The sequence below is a fragment of the Macrobrachium nipponense genome, chromosome 4 (assembly GCF_015104395.2).
Source record: "Macrobrachium nipponense isolate FS-2020 chromosome 4, ASM1510439v2, whole genome shotgun sequence".
NCBI lineage: Eukaryota > Metazoa > Arthropoda > Malacostraca > Decapoda > Palaemonidae > Macrobrachium > Macrobrachium nipponense.
In genome coordinates this window covers 93,309,207-93,333,962 of record NC_061100.1, presented here as the reverse complement: position 1 = coordinate 93,333,962, position 24,756 = coordinate 93,309,207, and the positions used below count along the sequence as shown (strand labels likewise).

Here is a 24,756-nt window from a genome sequence, read left to right as displayed (position 1 = left end):
CTGTTTTGGAAGACGCACCTTGTACTTTGACCTCGTCTTCTCAGCAGCGCTCCTTATTGAAAATGGGCCCTAAAGGACTTATACCTCTTCCTTTGGGGTTCTCGTCTGCCGCTCCTGCGGAAGAGGGAGAAGTGAGCAGCTCGTCGGAGGAAGCAAACGAAGAACAACCTTCAACGTCAGCGTCTTCTGACTATCAAGTCTTGGTCCGCTTACTCCGTGCTTCGTTTGGTGATAAATTCCAACCCTCGGCTCCTCGCTCTCCTCCTCCTCAGTTTTCTTCTTCGAAAGGCAACAAGACTCCGGGATTCGTGAAGATGACGACTTCTCTTTCGACCAAGAGGGCGTTTAAGAAGGTCCATGACTGGATGGAGTCGAGGAAAGCACAAGGCCAAGGACCTCTTTTTGCCCTGCCTCCGTCAAGACTTAACGGCCAAGGGCAGGTATTTGGCATGAGACAGGGGGGAAGGACGGTACGGACTGAGCAGCCCTCCCACCTCTGCCCACCCAAGGCGACTTTCGCCAGCCATGGTTGACGCACTGATGAGGTCTATACCTGTCCTCTGCTAAGGTTTCCCAGACACTTTCAGATCTTGCATCACCATCTGAAAGGGAAATGCTTCAGGACGAAGGAGACTTTTAACTCCTAGATTGGTGTCAGAGCCCTGACTCTCTTTTTCTCAAAAAACTATCCAACCTGCATGAATAAGGTAGTCAGGTTGGTTCTGATGAGCTGGCGTCTAGAGGGAGACTCTAGTAAACTTAATGCAGTTTTCGGGGTCATAAAATGCCTCTTCTGCGTTCAGGACTGCTCTGCTGAAGGGGAACCTTCGGGTCCTACCTGCCGTAAGCCCAGTCTTCAAGCAGGAATAAGGCTCCTTCCTCGATTTCTATGGGAATCGGGAAGTCTATATGCTCGAATTACTCGATTACTTTCTGTCATATGAGTGGGTTCCCCCCATTGACAAGATACTGAACGTTTTGTCAGATAAGGGGGTAAGCCCCTATTGACGAAATATAAAACTCCTTGTCACTTAAATGGGTTAGTTCACATTGACAAAGATTCCAATAACCTATCGCGTAAGCGGGTGAGCTCTCATTGACAAGATTCAGAAGAACCCTCATTCATAGGTCACTACCTCGCTGAGGCTCTTAGGGGAAACAGACTTGTAGACTACGTCCATGAAGTCTTCTGTCCGATAACATAAGAAGCTGAGCTGTCCTCTTCGGTTCTCGGTTCTAACTTGAGGCTCTCCTACGACTAATGCTAATTCGTTCTCTTGGCTAAGAGAACGAAGACAGTCTATCTCCATTCCCTCTCTTCCTCGTCGAGGAAAGAATGTAGTAGGGAGGTAGCTGTCCAAGTGACTACAATACTCAACGTATTTTACCTTCTCGTCATATTACTATTAAGCGTTTGTATGGTTTAAGTTATATCCCTACGGATGGCAACCGAGAGGACTATTATTCTAATTGCATTTAATCGGTAATCCCTGCAACCTTCCAGGAGTTTCCGGTTTCCCTTTTTAGATATTTAAGGTATTGTTACATCAACACCAACTCAGCTTCTGTATTTAGCGAAATCTGTTTCGTTTAAATATACCTGCTTGAGAGTTTCTTTCTGCTCGATGATGATAACAAACCTATTCCTTCGTAGAATGGAATAGCTGGCAACTCAGGCGGAATAGTGCAAGACGGCGAATGTAGGCTGCTGTTGCTGCAGAGCAGCTCAGTTCCAGCTGGTTCTCTGTCATGCGCGGTCGGTTACGTCTCTCTTTCCTGCGGGATTGACTGACTAACCGTATCTCTGCCCTACAATCACAGACTTTAGCCTCAGGTTGAGGGGAATTCTCGCATGCATGAATGAACATTGCCTTCGCTTTGCGAGAATTTTTTTTCACAGAGATATCTCTTAGACCTTTTCGGTTCTGTTTACCGCACTGTAACAGAATTCTGTATAAGTCTACCGTGGCATAGCACTAGAATAATGCACACCTGCTTAGGCAAAGCGCTGCCTTATTGGGGAAGGAAACATGCTCGGTGAGGGAAGGGATGATTCTGCTGGGGACCATTTCCTTGCTGGAGAAGTTTGTTTCCCTGAAGAAACTGCAATTCAGACCTCTCCAGTTTTTTCTGCCAGAAAACTGAAATATCATCGAAGATCTGGAAGTGATTCTGAACATCTCTCAGTCAGTCAACGATCACCTAAGGTGATAGAGAGTAGGTGCCAGGCATCGGGAGAGGGGAACAGATGTCCTGGCACATAATCTAAAAGAATTGGAAGCAATTCGGTTGGCTCTCCAGTTCTTCGAAGAACGAGTTTTGGCCGAGTGGTCCAGATCAACTCGGATAATTCCAAAGCTCTCGCATATCCCAAGAAGTATCGAGAAACACTCTCTCGGTCCCTGTTCGAGTTAACGAGAGAGAGCCTGTTAAGAGGCACAGGCACGGAACGTAACGATCCTCAATAGGTTCGTTGCAGGATTGCAGAACGTCCGTGCGGATCTTCTCGATCGACGGCAGCAACTACTGACGTCCGAGTGGACTCTTCACTTAGAAGTATGTCGAGAGTTGTGGAGACTTTAGGGACGTCCTTTGATAGATCTCTTCGCAATGTTGAAGATGAAGAGGCTTCCTCTAGACTGCTCCCTTGTTCTCGATCCGGGAGCGGTAGCAATAGACGCCATCCTATGGAATTGAAAGGGGATGGATGTTTAGTCTCTTTTCCCCTATTCAAACTCTTAGGAGAAGTAATAAAATAATTTGCGGCGTCAGAGGGAGCGAGGATGACGCTGATCGCCCCATGTTGGCCTTCAAGTGACTGGTTCACAGAGGTCGTGTCCTTCCTAACTAACAGCCTCACTTCGAGAGGTACCACAAAACCTCTCCGCTCTGAGTCTTGGAACTTGAGAGTTCAGACTATTGAGAAGTTGACCAGAGCGAGAGGCTTTTCAAGACTAGTGGCAAGTGCGATTGCCAAGGCAAAGAAGAGCTTTCTATCTTGCAGTGTACCAATCGGAGTGGGCCGTTTTCTGAAGATGGTGCAGGAAGAATGGTTTTTCCTCCACCTCGACCTCTGCGAATTAGATTGCCGTCTTCCCTTTCCGTCTGAGGAATGTGGATAAGCTGGCAGTCCCGACTATTAAAGAATACAGAAGTATGTTGTCGACGGCCTTTAGACTCAGAGATTTGGATCTGTTGAACAACAAAGCCCTTCACGATCTTTGAGGTCTGTTGAAATCTCGAAACTGTCTAAAATCAAAGCTTCCGGCATGGAACTTAGACGTAGGCTGGAAGTTCCTGATGTCGAAGCCTTTCGAACCTCTCCTTTCTGCAAACTTAAAGCACGTGACCAGAAAGGCTAATTTTTCTAACCACTCTAGCTACGACAAAGAGGGTTAGTGGGGTCTAAGCCATCAGCGGAAATATTGGCTTTAGAGGACATAATGCAGTGTGTTCTCTAAGCCCTTCGTTCTTGGCTAAGAATGAAAACCCGTCTAACCCTTGGCCCAGGAGCTTGGAGACCAAGGGGATGTCACAATTTATTGGGAAAGAGCCAGAGAGAGTCCTGTGCCCTGTCAGGGCTCTCAAGTTTTATCTAGGTAAAACTAAAAAGAAAGTCGAGATCCTTCGGACAATCTGCGGTGTTTCGTAAAAAGACCAGACTTGCCCATGTCAAAGAATGCCCTGGCGTCCTTTTAAGGAGCTCTTTCAAAGAGGCTCATTCGTCATGTTTGGACAAGGTTTTAAAACCTTTTAAAGTGAATGCTCACGAGGTGAGGGCACAGCCTCGGAGGCATTTCAAAAGAGCATGGCACTCAGTAACATCCTGAGTGCAACATCCTGAGTGCCACGTTTTAGCGAAGCAACTCTGTGTTCACTTCACACTACCTGCAGGATGTAAAGACGACATATGAGATCTGCTGCTCGCTAGGACCATACGTGTCCGCTGACACAATCTTGGGGGCAAGAAGTACCACTCATCCTATCCTGTAGAAAATAGTTAGGAAGAGCTGTTAATTATAGTTGTTGGGTCGGCCGCCAGTGGCGGACTTCTCAATTCTTAGCTTTAGTTAAACATCCTTAACTTTGGCTAGGTTGGTCAGGTGGTGATATATATTACTTCTTAGCCCTTATAGTATGGTCAATATGGTCTAGTCACATTGTGGTCACGCTCCCGTTGACAGATCATCTAGAACTCACCAGCTATACAGGTCACTACCTTGCTGGAGACTCTAGTAAAGCAAAAGCCGACTTGGGTGACAGTAATCACGAAGTCAACTATGCTAACAGGTATGGAACTAAGATGTCAATCATCTGCATGCAATTTGTTTCCTAAATCATTCTATTCTGTCCCTTCCCACCTCCAAAGGTGGGATTCAGCTATATATATATATATCTGACAGGTAAGTTTCATGAACAAAATGATATTGTTATGATACAATAAAGTTTGTTCATACTTACCTGGCAGATATGTATAATCAAGTACCCACCAACCTCCCCTCAGGGGACAGTGGCACTAGAAAATCTGAATAGAAAATGGGAATGGTTCCTGATACCCGCCTCCCAGCGGCGGGAATGGGTACTAACCACCTGGCCGACCACTGCGTGTGTCGTAAGTTTTGAAATTCTGTCGGACTTCGGAGAATACAGCTATATATATATCTGCCAGGTAAGTATGAACAAACTTTTTTGTATCATAACAATATCATTTTTATATAGACCAAAAACAGTACGTAGACCAAATGGGCTATGAGGTAGTAGTCTATCTTGAAGGCTACAAATTTCACCTGGTTAATCCCATACCTTTAAAGGTAAATTAATCAGGATTCGACATTAGCATATACTAGGTGATAACCTAGTTATAAAATTTCACATCAGTGAGTTTCATATTAGAAAGTTACTGTTTTATATAGTAGACCAAATAGCCTAGGGCTAGATACAAACAATCTGAATTAGAAAAAAGTTTTTAGCCTAGCTATGAATTTACATGTAACTTTCTGTTTTTATATAGCCTTTACATTTGATCTAGAATAATCTGGATTAGGCAATGCCCTTTACTAGTCTAAGAGAGAACAATTTAGGAAATTTTGTAATGTTGTGCTAAGTGGCAGTTTAGCCCAAATTGCCTAGGACGGGATATAAAGAGTATCCTAGGCATAATTAAATACAGTAACCTAAAGCCATTTAGATACAGTGGCTTGGGCTAACTAAACAAATTAGTACTAACATATGATATTAGTCCAAATGGCGTGACATTTTAAATTAAAATTTGACATAGCTAGTGCAAAAAGGCATATACTGTACAGCCATATACGGCTGTCAAAACTAACTTAAACTTCAAAGGGCTTAATTTTACATAGATTTCTAATTGAATCTATTACAAATATTGAAGCTGGATGAGGAACTACAGAGGTGTCCCTCATTAATAATTTAATACTGACTGGCTTCTAATAACGTGTTATATATCACTACAGGGCTGCCATTATGCAGGACCCTCAGTGTGTTCCGTATCAAATTGCTCCGGTCATTTTGTGCCAGTGGGTATGGCTCATACCAACTGCATGCAAGTTTTAATGATGAAACTGTTAATTTTAAGCTGTCAGTGATTCCTAGGGTTCAGTAAAACTAAGGAAAGGGGAAATTATATCTTTCCGCCAAAACTCCGGCAGCAGACATGCAACCCTTTTTTCTCAGACCAAGATTTATGTTTGGGTCAAACCCAGTAAAATCAGTCCCCACTACCTCTCAGGTTAAACCTGGGAAGGAAATAGAAGAATTTTTACATGGAGGAGACATTCTTACTATGGAATATGAAGGGAGCATTGCCACTTAAATGATCCTGCTGAATCCAGATGGATCAGGGACAAATTTCAGGTAGCTATGGGAGAAGCCTTATAGAAGAAATTCTATCCCCCTTTGCAGCTATCTATGCTGGAGAGGATCTTTTCCCCCAAAAGGGATACTAGGATCCATCTGACTCCGACTGATATTACTATATTTTCAGTGGGATATTGTAACTTACCCAGGATTTCTTCCCCCTTTAGTAATAGGCAGTTACTTTTAGAAGGAATTCTATCCCCTTGCAGCTATCTATGCTGAAGAGGATCTTACTCCAAAAAGGAATAGCAGGGTCCATCTAACTCTGACTGAAATTACTATATTTTCAGTGCAGTGGGGTATTGTAACTTACCCAAGACTTCTTACCCCTTGGTAACAGGCAGTTTCAGTTGTTGAGGTTCAGTCAAAATGTGCAAGTTTCCCCAAACGGGATACACAGCTTGCAGGATTTGGTAAATTCTGTAAGGAAATTAGGATTGTTCTACCAAAAGGGATACAAGGATCCACCTAAACCTAATGGAAATGACAAGAGTTTCAGAGGGTTATGGTAATTCATCCAGGTCACACAAGCTCCCCCAGAAGGGATACACATTTTGCAGTGTTTTATTATGAATATTAGAAAATGTTGTGCCACAGAACGGCAATGTATGAGCAACATAGTGTATGATTCCAAAAGGGAGTTTTAATCCAGTACACTCCAAAGTGTAAAAGTACTGTATCCTGCAGCCCAAAAGTGAGAGGGGATGCAAATGTTACCCAAATAAGGTTTAGTGTTAGAATTATGACTGAAAACCACAATTGGTCAAATCAAAACATGACAAGGATCATAAGTATCATCCCTGATGATACCTATGATCCTTGGTTAGACACATCAGTGCACATTTTCTCTCCCTATAGTAAATATTTAATTAATGAGAGAAAAACTATGGTCAAAGCTGTACAAATGAAAGACCACTGACAGAAACGGTCTTCTTATCTGTACATGTGAAAGACCACTAACAGAAACAGTGTTCTTACCTGTACATGTGAGAGACCACTAACAGAAATGGTCTTCTTATCTGTGTCTATGACATCAAAAGCTATAGAAGACACCCTATATTGGGACCAAAGTTGCTCACCAAAGTGTTCTAGTCTTCTGTCCCTTCATTTTCAAAATTATTAATCTTGTAATGACAGATTTTCAGAATTTTGTAGTGATTAAAAGACTAGAGATAATGGCAGAATTAAAACCATTTGCCTTGTTCATCCCAGTTTCGGAAAACTCCACCTAGGAATGGGCAACACTACAGCATCCTTCTGAAGCCTCCTTTATTTATAGCCACACGGCAATTTAGGACCCCTATGAGAAGAATCTAAAGAATCTCAGAGGCAACAGCCTCAGCAGAATTTCATACTAGGATCCACCTTTTTACTATTGTAACCTCTACCACCTTGCTGAAAGTTGCCATCAAGTCTTTCAAAATGTTCCAAAACAATTGTTGCTGTTGTGATTAAAAGTCTTTTGAGAACCCTAGGGCAAGCATCCTTTGACTTGCTCGAGTGTTGCATAAAAGTAAAAATGAAAACATTGGAGGGCTCCAACTAGTCACTTCCCAATGTAACTTCATTATTACATCATAACCCTTTCTGTAAGGACCTGTGAGGAGTCTGTAGTGGTTAAAAATTTAACTAGCAAGCCTGCCAATAGAATTGTATAAGAGTGTGTCTCTTTGGAAAAAGGGGAATTTGGGAAACAAAAATCTGAAATATCCCCTTATCCAACCCAAAAAGTTTTTTCCTCAAAGAACAGGTAGGTGTTCAGATGGGACAGTGCTTCACAAAAGGACTACAACAATATCAAAAAGGGCAGAGGGAGAGGAAGAGGTAGGTACCAGTGGGAATGGTACAGTTGAGGGTCAACTTCAATGACACCACAGGCAATTGAAGTCTTCCTTATGGGGACACAGTACTAATTTGAAAGGGCTGGGTTGGGAACAGTCTCATCTCTCCCCCTCCTGTAAAGGGGTTCTTCCAAAAACCAGGCCAATCTTTGGAATGTTACATGCAGAAAGTCCCTGTTAATGGGAGCCATAGAGAAACATGCAGATATTTGTTATCAAGCATGTCTCTCTAAGTGTCCCCAAAAAGGATTCCTCCAAACGAAGAGTGATCCTAGACCTATCAACATTGAACAAGCACACTGTTTGCTATATTTTCCAAATAAGTACCATTGCCATAGTGCATTCAGTTGTTCTAAAAGGGACTTAGATCTGAAAGATGCATTCTGGCACGTGTTTGTCGTCATTCCCTTCTGTCCCTACCTAAGGCTCCGGATAGGGAAAGATATGTAAAGGTTCAAAGCCATGCCCTGTGGGCTAAACATTACCCTAAGATTTGTCAAGTTAGTAATAATAGTTCTTTGAGATATCAGAGATACAACTATAATAGCCCACCTAGATGACTGGTCAATCTGGGGCCCACAAGAAAAGTGTGCTTGAAAAACTCGAGAGCAGTGGTCAACTGACTACAGCCAAAAGGTTTTATGATAAATTGGCTACCTCACACCCAGCAGACACTTTCAATAGCTGTGACTAAGTTTAGATACTTTTCATGGCTCGTTGTCTCTCCCCATCATACTCAAAAAGGAATGAGGCAATTCCTCAAAATGTGCCTTGCACAGCCCAGTTTCCAAACGGCAATTAGAATGTATGATGGGCTTGTTGCAATTTGCATCAATAATAGATCTAATACTTGGATTACAACAAATGAATGTGAAGTCACATACAACAAACAAGATGTGAGACCGACCTCACCAAAAGATTGAAAAAGTTAGGGAGATGCTTTGGCCTTGATCCTGGAAGGAATTTCAGGAGATGCAGGTGGACGTTGGGAGGAGCGTCGGGTGACAGGGAGGTGTTCAGCTACTCCAAGGAATTGTCATAATTTTCTGGAGCTGATGACTCTTTTTGTCTCTAAAAAACTCAAACCTCCCGAAGAAAGATATTTATTTGGTGCTAGACAGCATGACTGCAATGTCCTACATTAAGAGGTCGGGATGATACTCACCTCATCTCAATATGGTAATGTTAGCCATTCTTCAATGGGGCAAGAAAGGAAGTGGTACTTGTCTGCAATTCACCTTACGGGGTGTCTCAGTGTAATAGTAGACTCCCTATTAAGGAAAATGACAGCCTCAATAGAGTGGAATTGGACAATCACTCTTCCAGAAAATAGTCATTATGCTTCCACAAATGGAAGTGGACCTGTTCCCTACATATGAGAATCACAAACTGCCAGGCAAGCAACAGCAAGAGATGCCTTCCTACAGGACTGGAACAAATGGAGGACAATATACCCTTTCCTCCATAGTTCCAGATTTTGAGGATGTTGAGCAAACTCCTAACCTACTAAGGAACAGCTTACTTAATAGCCCCAAACTGGCCAAAAAGGCATTGGTTCCTATTAAATTAATAACGGGCTAAAAGACAAATTCCAAAACTGTCCATTGTTTTATCCCATTTAGTTGGAAAGGTAGTTTTAAGGATCCTCCTTTCCAAACCAAGACCTTCATGAGTGGATTTTCTTTAATATTATCTATACCGTAAAAATTACTCACTCAACATTGCTAGGTACCTAGTGCAAAAATTAGACTTCATATATGTGGCAATACCAGTAAGTATAGAAGATATAATTACATTACATCCATACCGAGAGCCCAGTCAAAAATTGTAGGGAAACATTTTAAAATGTCATATCCCTTTAGAAGACAAGTGCCTTGCAGTAACAACAGACATGGAATATAAGACAGCATTAATAGAATCATTGATTTATGATTTCATGATTTGACTCTAGTGTAGGAGTAGTCACTTCCCTTCTGTGGTCCTTTGCACTTCAAAGATCCGCTCTAGAATGGTTCCAGTTACTTGGTCCCTGATCAAGGTGCTTAGACTTTGATCAGCCCCGCAATTCAGTGGACCTGATACAAACCATGGGTCTTCCTCTTAGAGGGGGACAACCACAACTCAGACAGGATTCTAGGACTTCTTTTGAACTTCCCTTGTTGGGTCACATTCAGTCCATTTTGCAACGTGTGAACGCCTTGGTTTCGGACCATGATGGCTCTCTGTGGTCCAGTAGATCTTCCAAGTTTCTTCCTCCTCTTCTCCTGCAGCATAGGAAGTACTACTCCATTGATGTGGTTCAATTGATTTCCCGTCAACTTAATAAGGATGTGATCTGTTTTAAGCCTGGTCTGACCCTGGAGCAGGTTAGTGTCGGAAGGTCTATCCTTTTCATCACCAGAGGCCTTAGCTATCGAGACTGCTGTGGCTTCCATCTTCCTGACTGTCTCCTGGCTTGACTTGCTGTCTACTGCGATAGCCAGGATTGCTTCAGGATAGAACTGAGGGAGGTGCAGTCTGGTGCAAAAGCTATTTCTTAACTGGCCCACCTTAGTGCAACCTTGTGGGCCAACCAGTCCTGGCCAGGAGAGACATAGCACTGTCGAAGGTGGAGGGGTCAGTGGACTCCGAGTCTTTGTTGGCTCTCAGGAATGGAGGCAACCTTGATTCTCAGTTTCTGTTCCTTAGGACTGAGTTGTAAGATATAATCGACCGGTGGCGGGCAGATACTAAAGATAGGCTAATCCCATCAGGCAGTATCTGAGTCGGAGGCTTGTTCATGATGCCCTCCTCCTCCCCCTCCCCCTCCTCAGCGACAGGTAAGAAGGCCTTCGCCTGTCAATCATCTAAGCTTTCGGCTTCAGTGAGGGTCTCTCAATCTCCTTCACAGCCCAAGTCAAAGTAGCAACAGTGTCCCTTTCAATCCCACCCCTACAATCCTTGCAGGGGCTCTAGAAGCAGGGGCAGAAGGGGTCGTCAATAGAGTGGGGGCCTCTCCTTCTCCATTGCCACGGGTAGGGGGATGCCTGGTAGGCCAGTGGGCTAAATGGCAATGGTATGGAGCAGAGAAATTGGTAGTAGACATTCTTCAAGTGGGATATCTACTACCATTAAGCTTCTCTCCTCTCTTGGACAGAGGACAGACCATTCTCAATCGGATATATGCTTACGACTTCCCAAAGTTCTTGGCCCTCTGAGAGGAAGTGCTGAAAATGCTGAACAAGGTGCGATAAGTAAAGCGTCCTTCTCCGGGGCTTTACAGTCCTATTCTTCTAGTCCTGAAAGTGACAGATGACTGGAGACTGGTAGTAGACTTTTCCACCCTGAATCATTTTGTCAGGAAGAAGAGGTTCAGGATAGAGACACCTTGGATGGTGTTGGCAGCAATAAGGGACAATGACTACTTGCTGTCAATAGACATGAAGGATGCTTACTTCCAGATTCCTATTCACCCTTCATCCAGGAAGTTTCTTCGCTTCACATTGGGAGGGCAGATCTTCCAATTCAAGGTGCTATGCTTCGGGTTGGCCACAGCCACTCAGGTATTCACAAGGGTCTTTGCCCTTGTCCCGACATGGGCTCATGCTCAAGGGATTCACCTGTTAAGATACCTCAATGACTGGCTGATCTTAGCAAGTTCCAAGGAGAAATTGCTTTAGGACAGAGATCATCATCTTCAGTTTTGTCAGAGAGCTCTTTTTCTAGGTATGGTTATAGATACAGCAGCGTCGGGGGTTTTTCTGTCGGACCAGAGGTTAGAGAAGTTTCGGTTAGTGGCTCGCAGGTTCCTGTCACAGCCTGAGCAGCCAGCTCACCAGTGGCAGGTCCTTTTGGGGATTTTGTCTTCTCTGGAGAAGCTGGTCCCTATGGGTTGCCTTCATCTTGGTCACTGCAGTATGGGATCAAACAATGGTGGGAGAGTTTAGAATTTCAGTTGATGTGGTGGAACTGCCTAATGATGATAGATACTACTGTACAATTTATGAATAACACCTGATGCTGAAGGTACAAGGGGATGTACTACGTAGTATTGGAGCTTTTTTAATAAGCCCTATCAAATTTTTATATGTAGCATTTCATAATCAGACTTTAAGGCATAGTAATATTTTTCCTAAATTACTTACTGTAAATTTATTTTTCTTATTACATATAGTTATGGTTATGGTGTTATTTTGAAGCTGAACAATGAGTGATTGAAAATTAAAACAAAAAATAAAGTTAAATGATAAAGTTAGTTAAAATTCTCACAGATAGCATCATTTATCAAAATCTCAGGGATTGAAAATTTACAACTGCCAGTGATGTTACTGGAATCTTGACATAAAATTCTTGATATATTGTTGTTTGTCCTGGTTTATGATGTGGCAGGTAAACTTTTTTTATGTTGTTCATCTTTTTACAGGTCGACTGTCTGCTTTTACATCTGGATCAGAAAATTTGCATTACGTGGAAAGAGTTACAAAAGGTGTACGGTATGCCATTACAGTATCTTTCACTTGTGATCCAAAGCAGGCAATTAAAGACCCATCATTGCCTAGGTGACCTGTTATTGGTATTTTTCAGTTTCTTAACCATTCCAAGTTTTTTTCAAGGTTTTGATGTAGCTTTGTATACTTATAGCAGTAGTTGCTGCAGTGTATTTTGTTTAAGAAAAGCTGTTGTGTTATTCAGATATTATATATTTTATTATTTCCTGATAGACTGTAGTATATGGTACACTTCCAATTTTCACAAACTGTAAATTTTGCAAATTGTTAGACATTTGTCACCTTTTGTTAATAGTTTTATTTTTTTATTTTACTTGATAACTGACATTTTTACAAAAAGCCTACAAGTAACTTAGTTTTTAATCATGCCATATATTCCATTCATAAATTGGAGTTTGTAACTATAAGAAATGTAAAAGAAATTAGAAGATATTATACTTAAGATTTGTATGGATTCTAAACATCTTTTGATACTCAGAATGGTAGTAAGAAGTTGAATCAGCCTGTAGATAAGAGAAATAGTCAATCCCTGTTACCTGAATGCAACAGTAAGCACTCCATAGCTCAGGAATAACAGAGTAAGACTGCTTCTTTTCCCCAGATAAATCTTAAAATATGAGCAAAATTATTAAAACTGTTAGATAGTTGTTTTTACACATATACAAACCTTCAGTCTTTATGTAGGGGATTTACTTTCAGTGTAAGCTGGATATTGGTAGTTGGCTACCAATGGTAGGGGAGGAATCCCTGGCTATCCAGTTGGTACGCATTCACTTTGTTGTTTTTTCTATTACACACCAAAGGAGAGAGGTCTGTCTCTCACCACCAATCATTCTGTTTTTAAACATCTTCTCAACTTCATTTTATTGAACATCGTTTTTCTACATCTTTTTTCTGTTTGTTCTGAAGGTTTTCTCTCTGAACAAGCAGTTTTTCTTTCAACTACGCAATTACAGGCTGTCCCCGATTATCGGCAGGGTTCCATTTTTGGCTGAGTGCTGATAAGCAAAAAATGCCATGAACCGTGGCACCATAACTCTGTTATCAGCACCTTATGGCACTGATAACCAAAACTCAGCCCGTTATGGCACCATAAGTTGCCGTTTTTATGGAGCTAGACAAGCCCCATGAAACCGGGTCGCCATTAACTGAAACCGCCAATAACTGGGGACTGGGTGTACTTGGAATGGTGTACTATAATGTGTTGTATTGCTACAATGTGGTAGTTTTGTAACCTTTCTTACAAGACCTCTGCTTACCTTCCAGCATGGATTCCGTCTCTTCCTTGACACGAAGAAGTGGAGATTGATGTTGCAGACCTTTAGATAGAGTTTCTGATTTCAGCAAATCTTCTCAAAGACCAGTAACTATTCTGTCTTCAGTTCCTGTGCTCAGGCTTTGCTCCGTCTCGTGAGGGGGGAGGTTGTTAAAACACTCCCTCCCCCTTTCTCTCGTTCCTGTTTTGAACGATGAGAAGTTTTGGGAAGCTTTTCTTGATGAAGTTTCTTCACCTCCCTCACTGTTTACATCATTGTATGCTGTATTGTAGTTTCTCTGTCTTCTTTCCTACCTTTCAAGAGAAGATGGTGGAAGAATAATTAGTGGCTGGAGGAAGTCAACTCACCATTGGAGTGACAGCGAAGTAGAGTTTAGCCAGTCAATTTTGGTTGGGTTGTGGTGTGTTTCATTTGCTGTGTCATAGCTTCAAGAGCTGCTTCATCCCTCCCAGCTTTTGATGTTGGATTTGCAGAAGTCAAGCCTTCTCCTTAGTCTTTTGCTGTAGGCCACAACTGTGTCTTCCCATGTACCTACCCATCAGCATGTCTGCCATCAGCACTGCTCCCGCCCAAATCGTCTTCTTTCCCCTTCCTTCTGTTGCCCTTTGGGATATAGATGAGTGTTTCTTCAGTGCCAGAGTAGTTCCTAGTGTACTTGGACTTCTCTTTGCTGCATTACTCCTTCGAGAACAGTTGCCGTTGTCAGTGATGCCGTAGTAGTTTTACCATGGTTTTTATTTCAGATTGCACAAGGAAGAGTTAGGGCCTAGGTAGACTTTTTTTTTAACTGCAGTTTACAGAACGTCCTAGCTGAGGTTGCACTACTGTGTCTTTTCTACAAGTGTTGGATGACTGAGATACAATTCTCTTTGGTTGTTTTAGCTGTTTTCTACCCTCCCCTGTTTATGGACATAAATTGGAGTTTCTTGCAAGTATTTAAGTGTTTCTTCATTCCTTCAACTTTATGCTCAGGAACATTGCCACAGCAAGGCACATCTTGGGCTGTGCCCTCATCCACGTTCACGTGGAGGCCTAGAGAAGAATGAGATAGCTCTTCTGAGAGTTTTTTTCCTAGTTCATGTGAAGGTTTTGTGGTAGATGGATTGCTCTTCAGGGAACATTTCCCGCCACAACAATTGTGTGGACAGTTGGCCGACATCTGTGGGACGTGTGTAACAGACTCCTCCCACATTCACAAGGTTGTGATCAAGATCATCAACATCAACATCTCATGGCACTGCTCTCTCCATACTTCAGCTCTTCCTTTCAAGAAGAGAGCCCTGGCAAACGAGATCGCCATTCTTGGAGTAATTCAACCTCCAGATCAGGCGAATGTCATCAACAATGCTCCACAAACGTCATTAGTGGGACTTCCGTGACCGTTTGGCACCTACCCATGTTCGTGTGGAATAGTGGGCATGTGTTGCTTTCCCTCCCCTGCTCACGTCCATGATTTTGCAGCAATCACATCCAAGTGAAACCATGTTCATCCAAGGGGACTTTGACAGCAGTCTTCCTAGAGCAGCCAACATCTGTTTCTGGTAACAACCATGTCCAAATGAACTGAATTGCTCTCCCAGACCTTTATGACTATCAGCGAATGAGTGCCATCCTTTCGCAACTGTGTTTATTCACAGGTACTTTGACATTACATACATAGGTAGCATAGGAAATTTAATGTTTGTTCTTACTCAACTTTGGTTATGTTAGGTCTAATTGTTCCTATTCAACCTTGGTATCAGAATCTCTTCCCAAGTAGGTGTGATTCCAGTCTTGATGCATGGGTTTCTTTGGATCCCTGTACATTTCCGACTTACTCGAGAATGGGCAGTCACAGCGTCTTATTCAGCAGATGCTTTTCATAGAATGAAGGTGTAGGCCACATCCACAAGTAGATAAACAGATGGCCCCTTTGGGAGACAACATCATGTCTGAGGGACAGCTTCAGCCCACCTCACCTGATTGAGACCATTCCCATCATTGTGTCTGAGGAGCAGTTTCAGCCTCCCTTGTCTCCCCCCTTCCTTCCCTTCCTCTCTCAGAGAAGTGAGACAGGACTTAGCCCAATTTTTAGATGATAATTATCTCCTTGGAGTGTTGTTACACGATTCCCCTCCGGAGATACTAAGTCCCTCAAGGCATCGACCAGAAGGCAGTCATCTGCACTTCAAGAATTTAGGTTAGGTTTGGTACTTAACTAACCTATCCTAACTAATCCTAGCCTATCCTGACCTAATCTGCACTTCAGTTATCTGGAATTTCATGCCTCATGGCACCAACTAGAAGGCAGTCACCTTCACTTCAAAGGGCTAAGTTGGGCTAGGATAAGTTGGTTACTTAACCCAACCTAGCCTAACTTAAACTAAACCTACCCTAATTAGACCTAATCTGTACTTCAGTATCCTGATTCATCTTAACTTTTCAAGCCTCAGGATTTGAATAGGCATGCCATGATTTTAAGGAATGGTATCATGGTAGTTCCATAGGTAATAAGGGGGGTTGGCTAGTTGTCTTTCTCTCCTCAATTGACGATGTAAGTGCACGGGTTTGCAGTAGTACACTCAGCACGGCAGTCAGTCAGACATTCCAGGGAAGATGGATGTATGAAAGACAAGTTTGACCATTAGGGTTGGTGTTAGGTCCTGCAAACGCAATGATTCAAAGGATTTTTCAATCTAGGAAGATGGTCAGATTAGTCCTTCAATCTCAGCATACTGTTTAGCTCTTTTTTTCCAGACCATGGGTTTAACAGCCAACAACAATACAACATTGAAACATTGCTTTGTCATCCAATCAGTGAAGTTTAGCAACGATTAAGTCTAGTCAGTACTTGGATAAGTGACCTGGAAACACCAGGTGCTGTTGGTGTCTAGGAGACATCTTTCACATCCATGATTAGCAACATTGGGAACTTCAGATTCTGTTGTCATCTATGTGATGTCTTCGAATCCATGATTCAAGTCTTTGGCTTACAACTTCCCATCATTCTGCCTAATTCACTGGGTGATTAACATGGTATGAGCATTCCATTTCCAAGGACCCTAAAAGCTACCAAGTACCTGAAGACCTTTTGCACTACCACTTAAGGACTTCACCTCCAAACTAGGTTCTGACAACTTGTTAGTTCTGGCTATGCCAAAAAGTGGTGTCCAAGAGCTCTGTTTGTTTTGACTTTACAACCATATGTTCCAGGAGAGATTTCATAAGGTTAGGGGCAGTGGTCTGCCTCCAGCATTCAGGAACCGGTTGGAAAAGTACTAGGGATAGGAATGAAGTCACAACAGACCACATTTGCCACCTTACCTTTTAAATGTTGCCTTTAGATCCTCAGACTTCCCCCCCCCCCCCGCCCCCCCCCCCCCCCCCCCCCGCTTTTTTTTTTTTTTTTTTTTTTTTTTTTTTTTTTTTTTTTTTTTTTTTGCATTCTGTGGTTGTCGCTCAAAAGTCATGTAGCTCACCCAGCTCTTGAGGACAGGTGGCATCTCGCCTAAGGTTTATGGCTGCTAAAGAGTGTATGCGTGTGTGTGTGTGGGACTAGCTTCCTACCTTCTTTTTCATACTCCTCTAAGGGATGATTAGCAAGCTTCATGTGCCAGATAGACATGCATGCAGGTGTTCTAGATGACTGAGTAGCCTTTTTGGATTAATAGATGAAAATCATACCCTCTATCAAACAAGGTGAGAGAGGGACTGAATATGGGTTCATCCAAGCCTATCTTTGAATCTAAGATGTGACATTCCATTTATTCAAAGGGCCCAGAAGTCTGGCAGTTGAACATCACACATATTCAACAGATCAGAGGCATGGGCCTCCTTCCTTTGCTCTTACTTGACCATGAAAGAGCCCCCAGGTGAGGCAAACTACCAGTCAGTTTAGAGATGTGTTAGAATCCTCCCATGAGAATAGGAACAATTAGTCAGAGTACTAATAGGTAGGGAGGTAGCAGAACAGGGACCAATATTTCCAAGAATATCTTTGTGAAGAGTCATGGACAAAGAACTGGGCCAGATAGAAATCCATGTCTTAACTATATGAATAAATAAATGTAAAAATTGAAATTATTTCCATTAAAATAACTATTTGGTACTTCTAAATGAGCTAAATATCAAACTTAACATTTAATAGAAGACTAGTAGGTAGGGAGGTAGTAAAACAAGAACTGGGCTAGATAAGAATTACCGTATATTTCGGCGTATAAGTCGACCCTTTAGCCCCAAAAAATCATGCCAAAATTAGGGGGTCGACTTATCTAACGGTAACAAAAAGTGACTCTTTATTATTTTGGCATATTGGTACAGGAATCCAGGCTTTACAGTTGGCTAATAATAATGGCAGCCTTGTTGAAGTAACTATGTATGTAAATACCAGTATTAAAAACATTTCACACTGTAATACGACAATAATAATACATTAGAACATCCATTACCGTAAATAAAATGAAGAAAATCAAAGTAACGAAGAAACCCCAATCGCACAGCAAGTGTAAACATTGCGTAGTCATTTGTTGAGAAGGATGCGTTCACTCTGACAGTTTTGTATTTACCGGGGTATTGTTCAAAAACATTTATGGTATGACATCTTTATTTATCACATAAAATAAAATAAAAAAAATTGTATTTAATGGTAAATATGTATTTAAAATCCTTCAAAATTACTTGAGCCATCGTCACTTCAATTAAACAATTCATCAAACGTTAACTTGAGTGGCAGTTTGTACATACATATATACGTAGGCTGTTATGCAGCGTTAGTTAGCACTTTGTTTGTTTACATTACACTCGAGTAACGTATCTTTCGTTTCGTGATTTCTAATCATATTGGCAGGTATTCATCTTTTATATGTTACACAGATTTGTTAATATACCGAGTATATTACCTGTATTTCATATGGTAAGTAGAGCAACATATGTACCGTAATAACATTCAGGTTATTTTATATGATACGTTTTACCCTGCTGCTTATTTTGAGCGTATGGTTGGCCTCACATTTTATAGGTCGACTAATATACCCGATATAAATTAAAATAATAGAAATTTACTCAGAATACGGGGGTCGACTTATCTTCCGGTCGACTTATACGCCGAAATATACGGTAATGTGTCAATTGTGTAAATATAAAATGTAAAAATGATAAAGATTTCCATTGTAATAATGAAGATCATTCGGTTCTTCTAAATTAGATAAATATCAAAATTGGCATTTAATTCTCATAACTATGGTTCTCTGATAAACCAATTAGATAGGAACTATTATCATTCCCTTCAGCCAAATTAAAATTTATGAAGGTTTATATAAAAAGACTGATTGATTTTGACTCTGACAAGAACACCTTGTTTTGGAATTAGCTTATGGTTTCAGTAAACCACTCCAGGGATTATGTTAAAATGTAAAATATATTTAATGTTTAATTACCATTCTGCAGATTATAAAGTTCTTTATCTCAAAAAATAAATGAGGTAAATATAACTTAAGGTAATTGATATTTCAAGACTGTTTCTTATTACACAGTTGAACTTTCTACCATTTAATGCATTTCTTCTATTGCCTGAATAATTCAACTCTGCTCAGTAAAATAAAAAATTTTACCTTTCTATAATTTGAAGAGGTTTCATTATAAAAATACTTAAAATGAGAAAATTGTGCCTCTTGCTATGGACTGCTAGGTAAATTTTTACAGTTGTGCTGTTATGAGATGAGTAAGTGCATTTCCTTGAAGGATCACATATATTATTAAGTTATTAAAGTAATAAAAGTGTTGTGACTACTTTTAAATGGAGAATTCTTTATAAACAATTATTGTTTTAAAGCCTTGGCATAGTTTTGTAATTTTTTAAAATAAAGGAATTTTAAGATTACTTGTATTAATTTTTCATAGGCTTTGGTCTGGCAATTCCCCTGATTTTCGTGTTCATTAGTTTTGTCACATCCATCAGTGTGCAAGTAACTTGAAAAGTTCACCAGCTGATTTTCTAGATATGCTGATTTATTATTATTTATAATTATTATTATTATTGTTATTTTATTAAAATTAATGGCTACTTCAGCAGCGTTACATTTGTAGAGATTCTTCTATATTTTCCGAATAGTGGCTTTTTCTTTGCTACTTAGACAGGCTAGTAGAGTGCCTATAGAGGTCATGATCAAATACAGTCAAAATTGGTGTATATATTTGAATTTTACAGATAAACTATGATACCATAGTCATCAAAGTCATTAACGATATCTCTCTCTCTTTCTTGAAGCAAGCGAGCTTTAGTCTGGAGCTGCCAGACATCCTTGGGCTGGGAAGCTGAGGGTGGACCGATCTTGGAGTGGTGTCCATCCTCCCACTCCAAGATCAGTCCACCCTCAGCTTCCCAGCCCGAGGATGTCTGGCAGCTCCAGATGAAAGCTCGCTTGCTTCAAGAAAGAGAGAGAGATATCGTTAATGACTTTGATGACTATGGTATCATAGTTTATCTGTAAAATTCAAATATATATACCAATTTTGACTGTATTTGATCATGACCTGTATAGGCGCTCTACTAGCCTGTAAGTAGCACAGAAAAAGCCACTATTCAGAAAATAGAGAAGAATCTCTACAAGTGTAATGCTGCTGAAGTAGCCATTACTTTTAATGAAGTATGCTTGAGAGAGGCCCTGGTTCCTAAGTATTATTATTATTATTATTATTATTATTTTTTTTTTTTATTTTTTTTTTTTTTTTTTTTTTTTTTGCTCTATCACAGTCCTCCAATTCGACTGGGTGGTATTTATAGTGTTGGGTTCCGGGTTGCATCCTGCCTCCTTAGGAGTCCATCACTCTTCTTACTATGTGTGCCGTTTCTAGGACCACACTCTTCTGCATGAGTCCTGGAGCTACTTCAGCCTCTAGTTTTTCTAGATTCCTTTTCAGGGATCTTGGGATCGTGCCTAGTGCTCCTATGATTATGGGTACGATTTCCACTGGCATATCCCATATCCTTCTTATTTCTATTTTCAGATCTTGATACTTATCCAATTTTTCCCTCTCTTTCTCTTCAACTCTGGTGTCCCATGGTATTGCGACATCAATGAGTGATACTTTCTTCTTGACCTTGTCAATCAACGTCACGTCTGGTCTGTTTGCACGTATCACCCTATCCGTTCTGATACCATAGTCCCAGAGGATCTTTGCCTGATCGTTTTCTATCACTCCTTCAGGTTGGTGCTCGTACCACTTATTACTGCAAGGTAGCTGATGTTTCTTGCACAGGCTCCAGTGGAGGGCTTTTGCTACTGAATCATGCCTCTTTTTGTACTGGTTCTGTGCAAGTGCCGGGCATTCACTTGCTATGTGGTTTATGGTTTCACTTTTCGTATTGCACTTCCTACATATGGGAGAGATGTTATTTCCGTCTATCGTACTTTGAACATATCTGGTTCTTAGGGCCTGATCTTGTGCCGCTGTTATCATTCCTTCAGTTTCCTTCTTTAGCTCTCCCCTCTGTAGCCATTGCCAATTGTCATCGCTGGCTAGTTCTTTAGTCTGTCTCATGTATTGTCCATGCATTGGTTTGTTATGCCAGTCCTCTGTTCTTTCTGTCTTTCTCCTGTCTCTGTATATTTCTGGGTCTTCGTCTACTTTTATTAGTCCTTCTTCCCATGCACTCTTTAGCCACTCGTCTTCACTGGTTTTCAGATATTGCCCCAGTGCTCTGTTTTCGATGTTGACGCAGTCCTCTATACTTAGTAGTCCTCTCCCTCCTTCCTTTCGTGTTATGTATAGTCTGTCCGTATTTGCTCTTGGGTGTAGTGCTTTGTGTATTGTCATATGTTTCCTGGTTTTCTGATCTATGCTGCGGAGTTCTGCCTTCGTCCATTCCACTATTCCTGCGCTGTATCTGATTTTTGGCACTGCCCATGTGTTTATGGCTTTTATCATATTTCCGCGTTGAGTTTTGACTTGAGTATTGCCTTGAGTCTCTGCATATATTCTTTCCTGATCGTGTCCTTCATCTCTTGGTGTTTTATATCTCCTCCTTCCATTATTCCCAGGTATTTGTATCCTGTCTCATCTATGTGTTTGATGTTGCTCCCATCTGGTAGCTTTATCCCTTCAGTTCTCGTTACTTTGCCTTTTTGTATGTTGACTAAGGCGCATTTTTCTATTCCAAACTCCATCCTGATGTCCTCAGATACAATCCTTACAGTCTGGATTAGGGTATCTATTTCCTTGATGCTCTTACCATACAGCTTGATGTCGTCCATGAACATCAGATGGTTGATTCTGTTGCCTCTTTTCTTGAGTTGGTACCCGGTATCCATCTTCTGTAGTACTTTTGTCATGGGAATCATGGCTACTACGAAGAGTAGTGGGGACAGTGAGTCGCCCTGGAAGATCCCTCTCCTGATATTAACCTCTGCTAGTCTTATTCCAGAGCTTGTAAGTATTGTATTCCAGTTGCGCATTGTATTTTTGAGGAAGCTGATGGTGTTTTCCTCTGCCCCATATATTTTCAGGCATTCTATTAGCCATGTGTGTGGTATCATGTCGAAGGCTTTCTTATAGTCTATCCATGCCATGCTTAGGTTGGTTTTCCTTCTCCTACTGTTCTTCATTACCATTTTGTCTATCAGGAGCTGGTCTTTTGTGCCCCTACACTTCCTTCTGCAGCCTTTCTGTTGGTGGGGATAGTGTTTTGTTTCCTCTAGGTAGTTGTATAGCCTTTCACTGATGATACCTGTTAGTAACTTCCACATTATTGGTAGGCAGGTGATAGGCCTGTAGTTACTGGCTATATTTCCCTTACTCTTGTCTTTTTGTACTAAGGATGTTCTTCCTGTGGTCATCCATTTGGGTGCTTGGTGATTTGAGATACAATGCTGGAGTTGTTCTGCTATTCGTGGGTGTAGGGCCTTGAAGTTTTTGAGCCAGTATCCATGGACTTCATCGGGACCTGGGGCTTTCCAGTTTGGCATTTTCTTTAGTTGGTGTCTGACTGTGTCTGTCGTGATGTCTGTGAATCTTTGTTTTATTCTCCCTGTTTCTTCTTCCTTGACTTCCTGGAGCCATGTTGCATGTTTGTTGTGTGATACCGGATTGCTCCATATGTTTTCCCAGAGTCTCTTACTTGGTTCGGCTTCAGGAATTTCTGGGTGGTTGTCTTCCCCTCTTAGTTGGCTGTATAGTCTTTTCTGGTTGGTTCCGAATAGTTTGTTCTGTTGGTATTATTATTATTATTATTATTATTATTATTATTATTATTATTATTATTATTATTATTATTATTATTATTATTCAGAAAATGAACCCTACTCATATAGATTGAGTATGGAACAGCAGCACAGAAAATTAACTAATAGAATAATTCATTTTATAACACTATGTAAATACACCAGTGGGTGGGCCACTGGTTCAAGCACCTATTGTTTCCAGTTTGTTCTCTGTCCACTTGAGAAGAGAAGTTGGGGGATGTTGGCACATAAATTAAAAAGTTTTATTTTTAAATTTATATGTTTAGAATTACCATATATTTCTGTGTATAAGACAACCTTTAGATAAGGCGAGGTAAAAAATCATGGAAAATTTTTGTGAATTTATCTCATATCTGTAGTATAAGACTACATCTAAATTACAAAACTGAAATGTTTTTTGGAGAAAAGTGTTGTGCAAACATTTAACAGTACAACTATACTTACAATAATGATAACTAAAGATTATTTTGCTTGTTGTACTCAATTACAGTACATATTATAGTGGTCCCCCCGTACTTGCAGGGGATGTGTACCAGACACCACGAAGGTTTAGAATCTGCAAGTAGTTTGAACCCCTATGAAAATGTTGAAAACTGCCTATTTTGGTAGGTAAAACTCAAGAAAAACCCACTAACAAACTTTATACCTGGTTTTTTAAATAGTTTTATCACATAAATTGCATTTGATGATGAAATTGATAAAAAAACAGGAATTTGTGGATATTTCTCAGAGAAAAATACTGCTAATATGAAATTTCCCATGAATATAGGGTAGATATGGTTCAGTGAATCTGAGTCCGCAAATCAGGACAATGCAAATACAGGGGCCCCACTGTACCATTATCATATTGTTACTGTATTACAGAAAATAAACACCATCATGTATGTAGTACACCATTTGCATTTAATAGTGTTTACATTCTCAAAATCTTGGCTGATTGATATTATCCATATCTTCACTGCCATTAGTTCTTAAAAGAGATATAATTCTGAGATCCATTTTCTTGTAAATTAAATTTTGGTTGAAAATGTGCACATATTAATTCATTGTACTATAAGCATTAGGTGCGATTTTTCCAGTTTTGAACACCACTTTCGCCTGGCTGTAATTCATTTTATTCAGCCTCATCTATAACCTGCAGCTTTAATTTACTAGTATTCTTTCTTGCGATCTCCATTGCATGAGGGAGGAACAACTTGACAATTTTAACGGAGCTCTTAATAAATGCTCGATGGTCACAGTAAATGACATCAGCAATCAGCTGTTTCACAATTCCATTTTTTATGTCAATACAGGTTTACAATTGCTTCATCCAGTATTCTAAAAACCAGAATTATTTTAGTGGAGGATGGAGGAGTATCACTAGTATTACAGTCAATGAAATGGAGAGAGAGAGATAGATATCCACTTGCAAGATTCGAGTACTAATAGTTGTATTGAGAATAATGATAATTTTAATAAAACTTGTTTTACTGTATCTAATCATATTGCATGTATTATTGTGTTACAATATATGAACAGAGCAATGATGCGCCATTTGCATTCTGGTTTTGTTTACAGTCTTAGAATAATCAGCTGATCACATTTTACCGATATCATCACTGCTTAGTTGCCAAGTGGAACTTAATTCAAGAGATACATTTCTTTCATAAATCATCAAAGCTGGGTTTATAAAACCGATTCTATATCATATTTTTCATACACATGGCACCTAAAAGGGAAACCATCGCCATTCACAAACAACAACAACTGTACGATAATTATCGTACATAATTATTGTTCATATGGCTGAACTGTTCTAAACAGTTACAAACAGCTTTGTGTGCTGCCTCACTTGATGTTATGGAGGAGTGATGTAGTAGTTGTATTTGACAATGTTATCAAGGGTCACTTGTGAGAGTGGCTGGTGGTTTTGGTTGTTGTCTCGTTAGGTTGTTTGTGTTCGTTAGAGGCAATAGGAAAGGTTTGGATGTTTTGTGTATTTATTATGTTGTGTTTTGTGTTTATTTGTTGTTGTTGAGGTAGTATGGGGAAGGTTTGTGTCTGTGGTTTTCGG

At 40.6% G+C, this 24,756-nt stretch overlaps 1 protein-coding gene across 3 annotated transcripts in view; it reads left to right on the top strand.

The window, feature by feature from the left end:
* The window catches only part of LOC135211023 (2-oxoglutarate and iron-dependent oxygenase domain-containing protein 3-like), a 235,341-nt gene extending 222,694 nt beyond the window's left edge, over positions 1-12,647 (top strand). For all 3 annotated transcript variants that reach the window (XM_064244053.1, XM_064244052.1, XM_064244054.1), the window contains exon 8: positions 12,121-12,647. In XM_064244053.1, coding sequence (XP_064100123.1) covers positions 12,121-12,260 — 140 coding nt within the window. In that variant the 3' untranslated portion in view covers positions 12,261-12,647. The remainder of the gene's footprint in view (positions 1-12,120) is intronic.
* Positions 12,648-24,756: the final 12,109 nt, after the last annotated feature.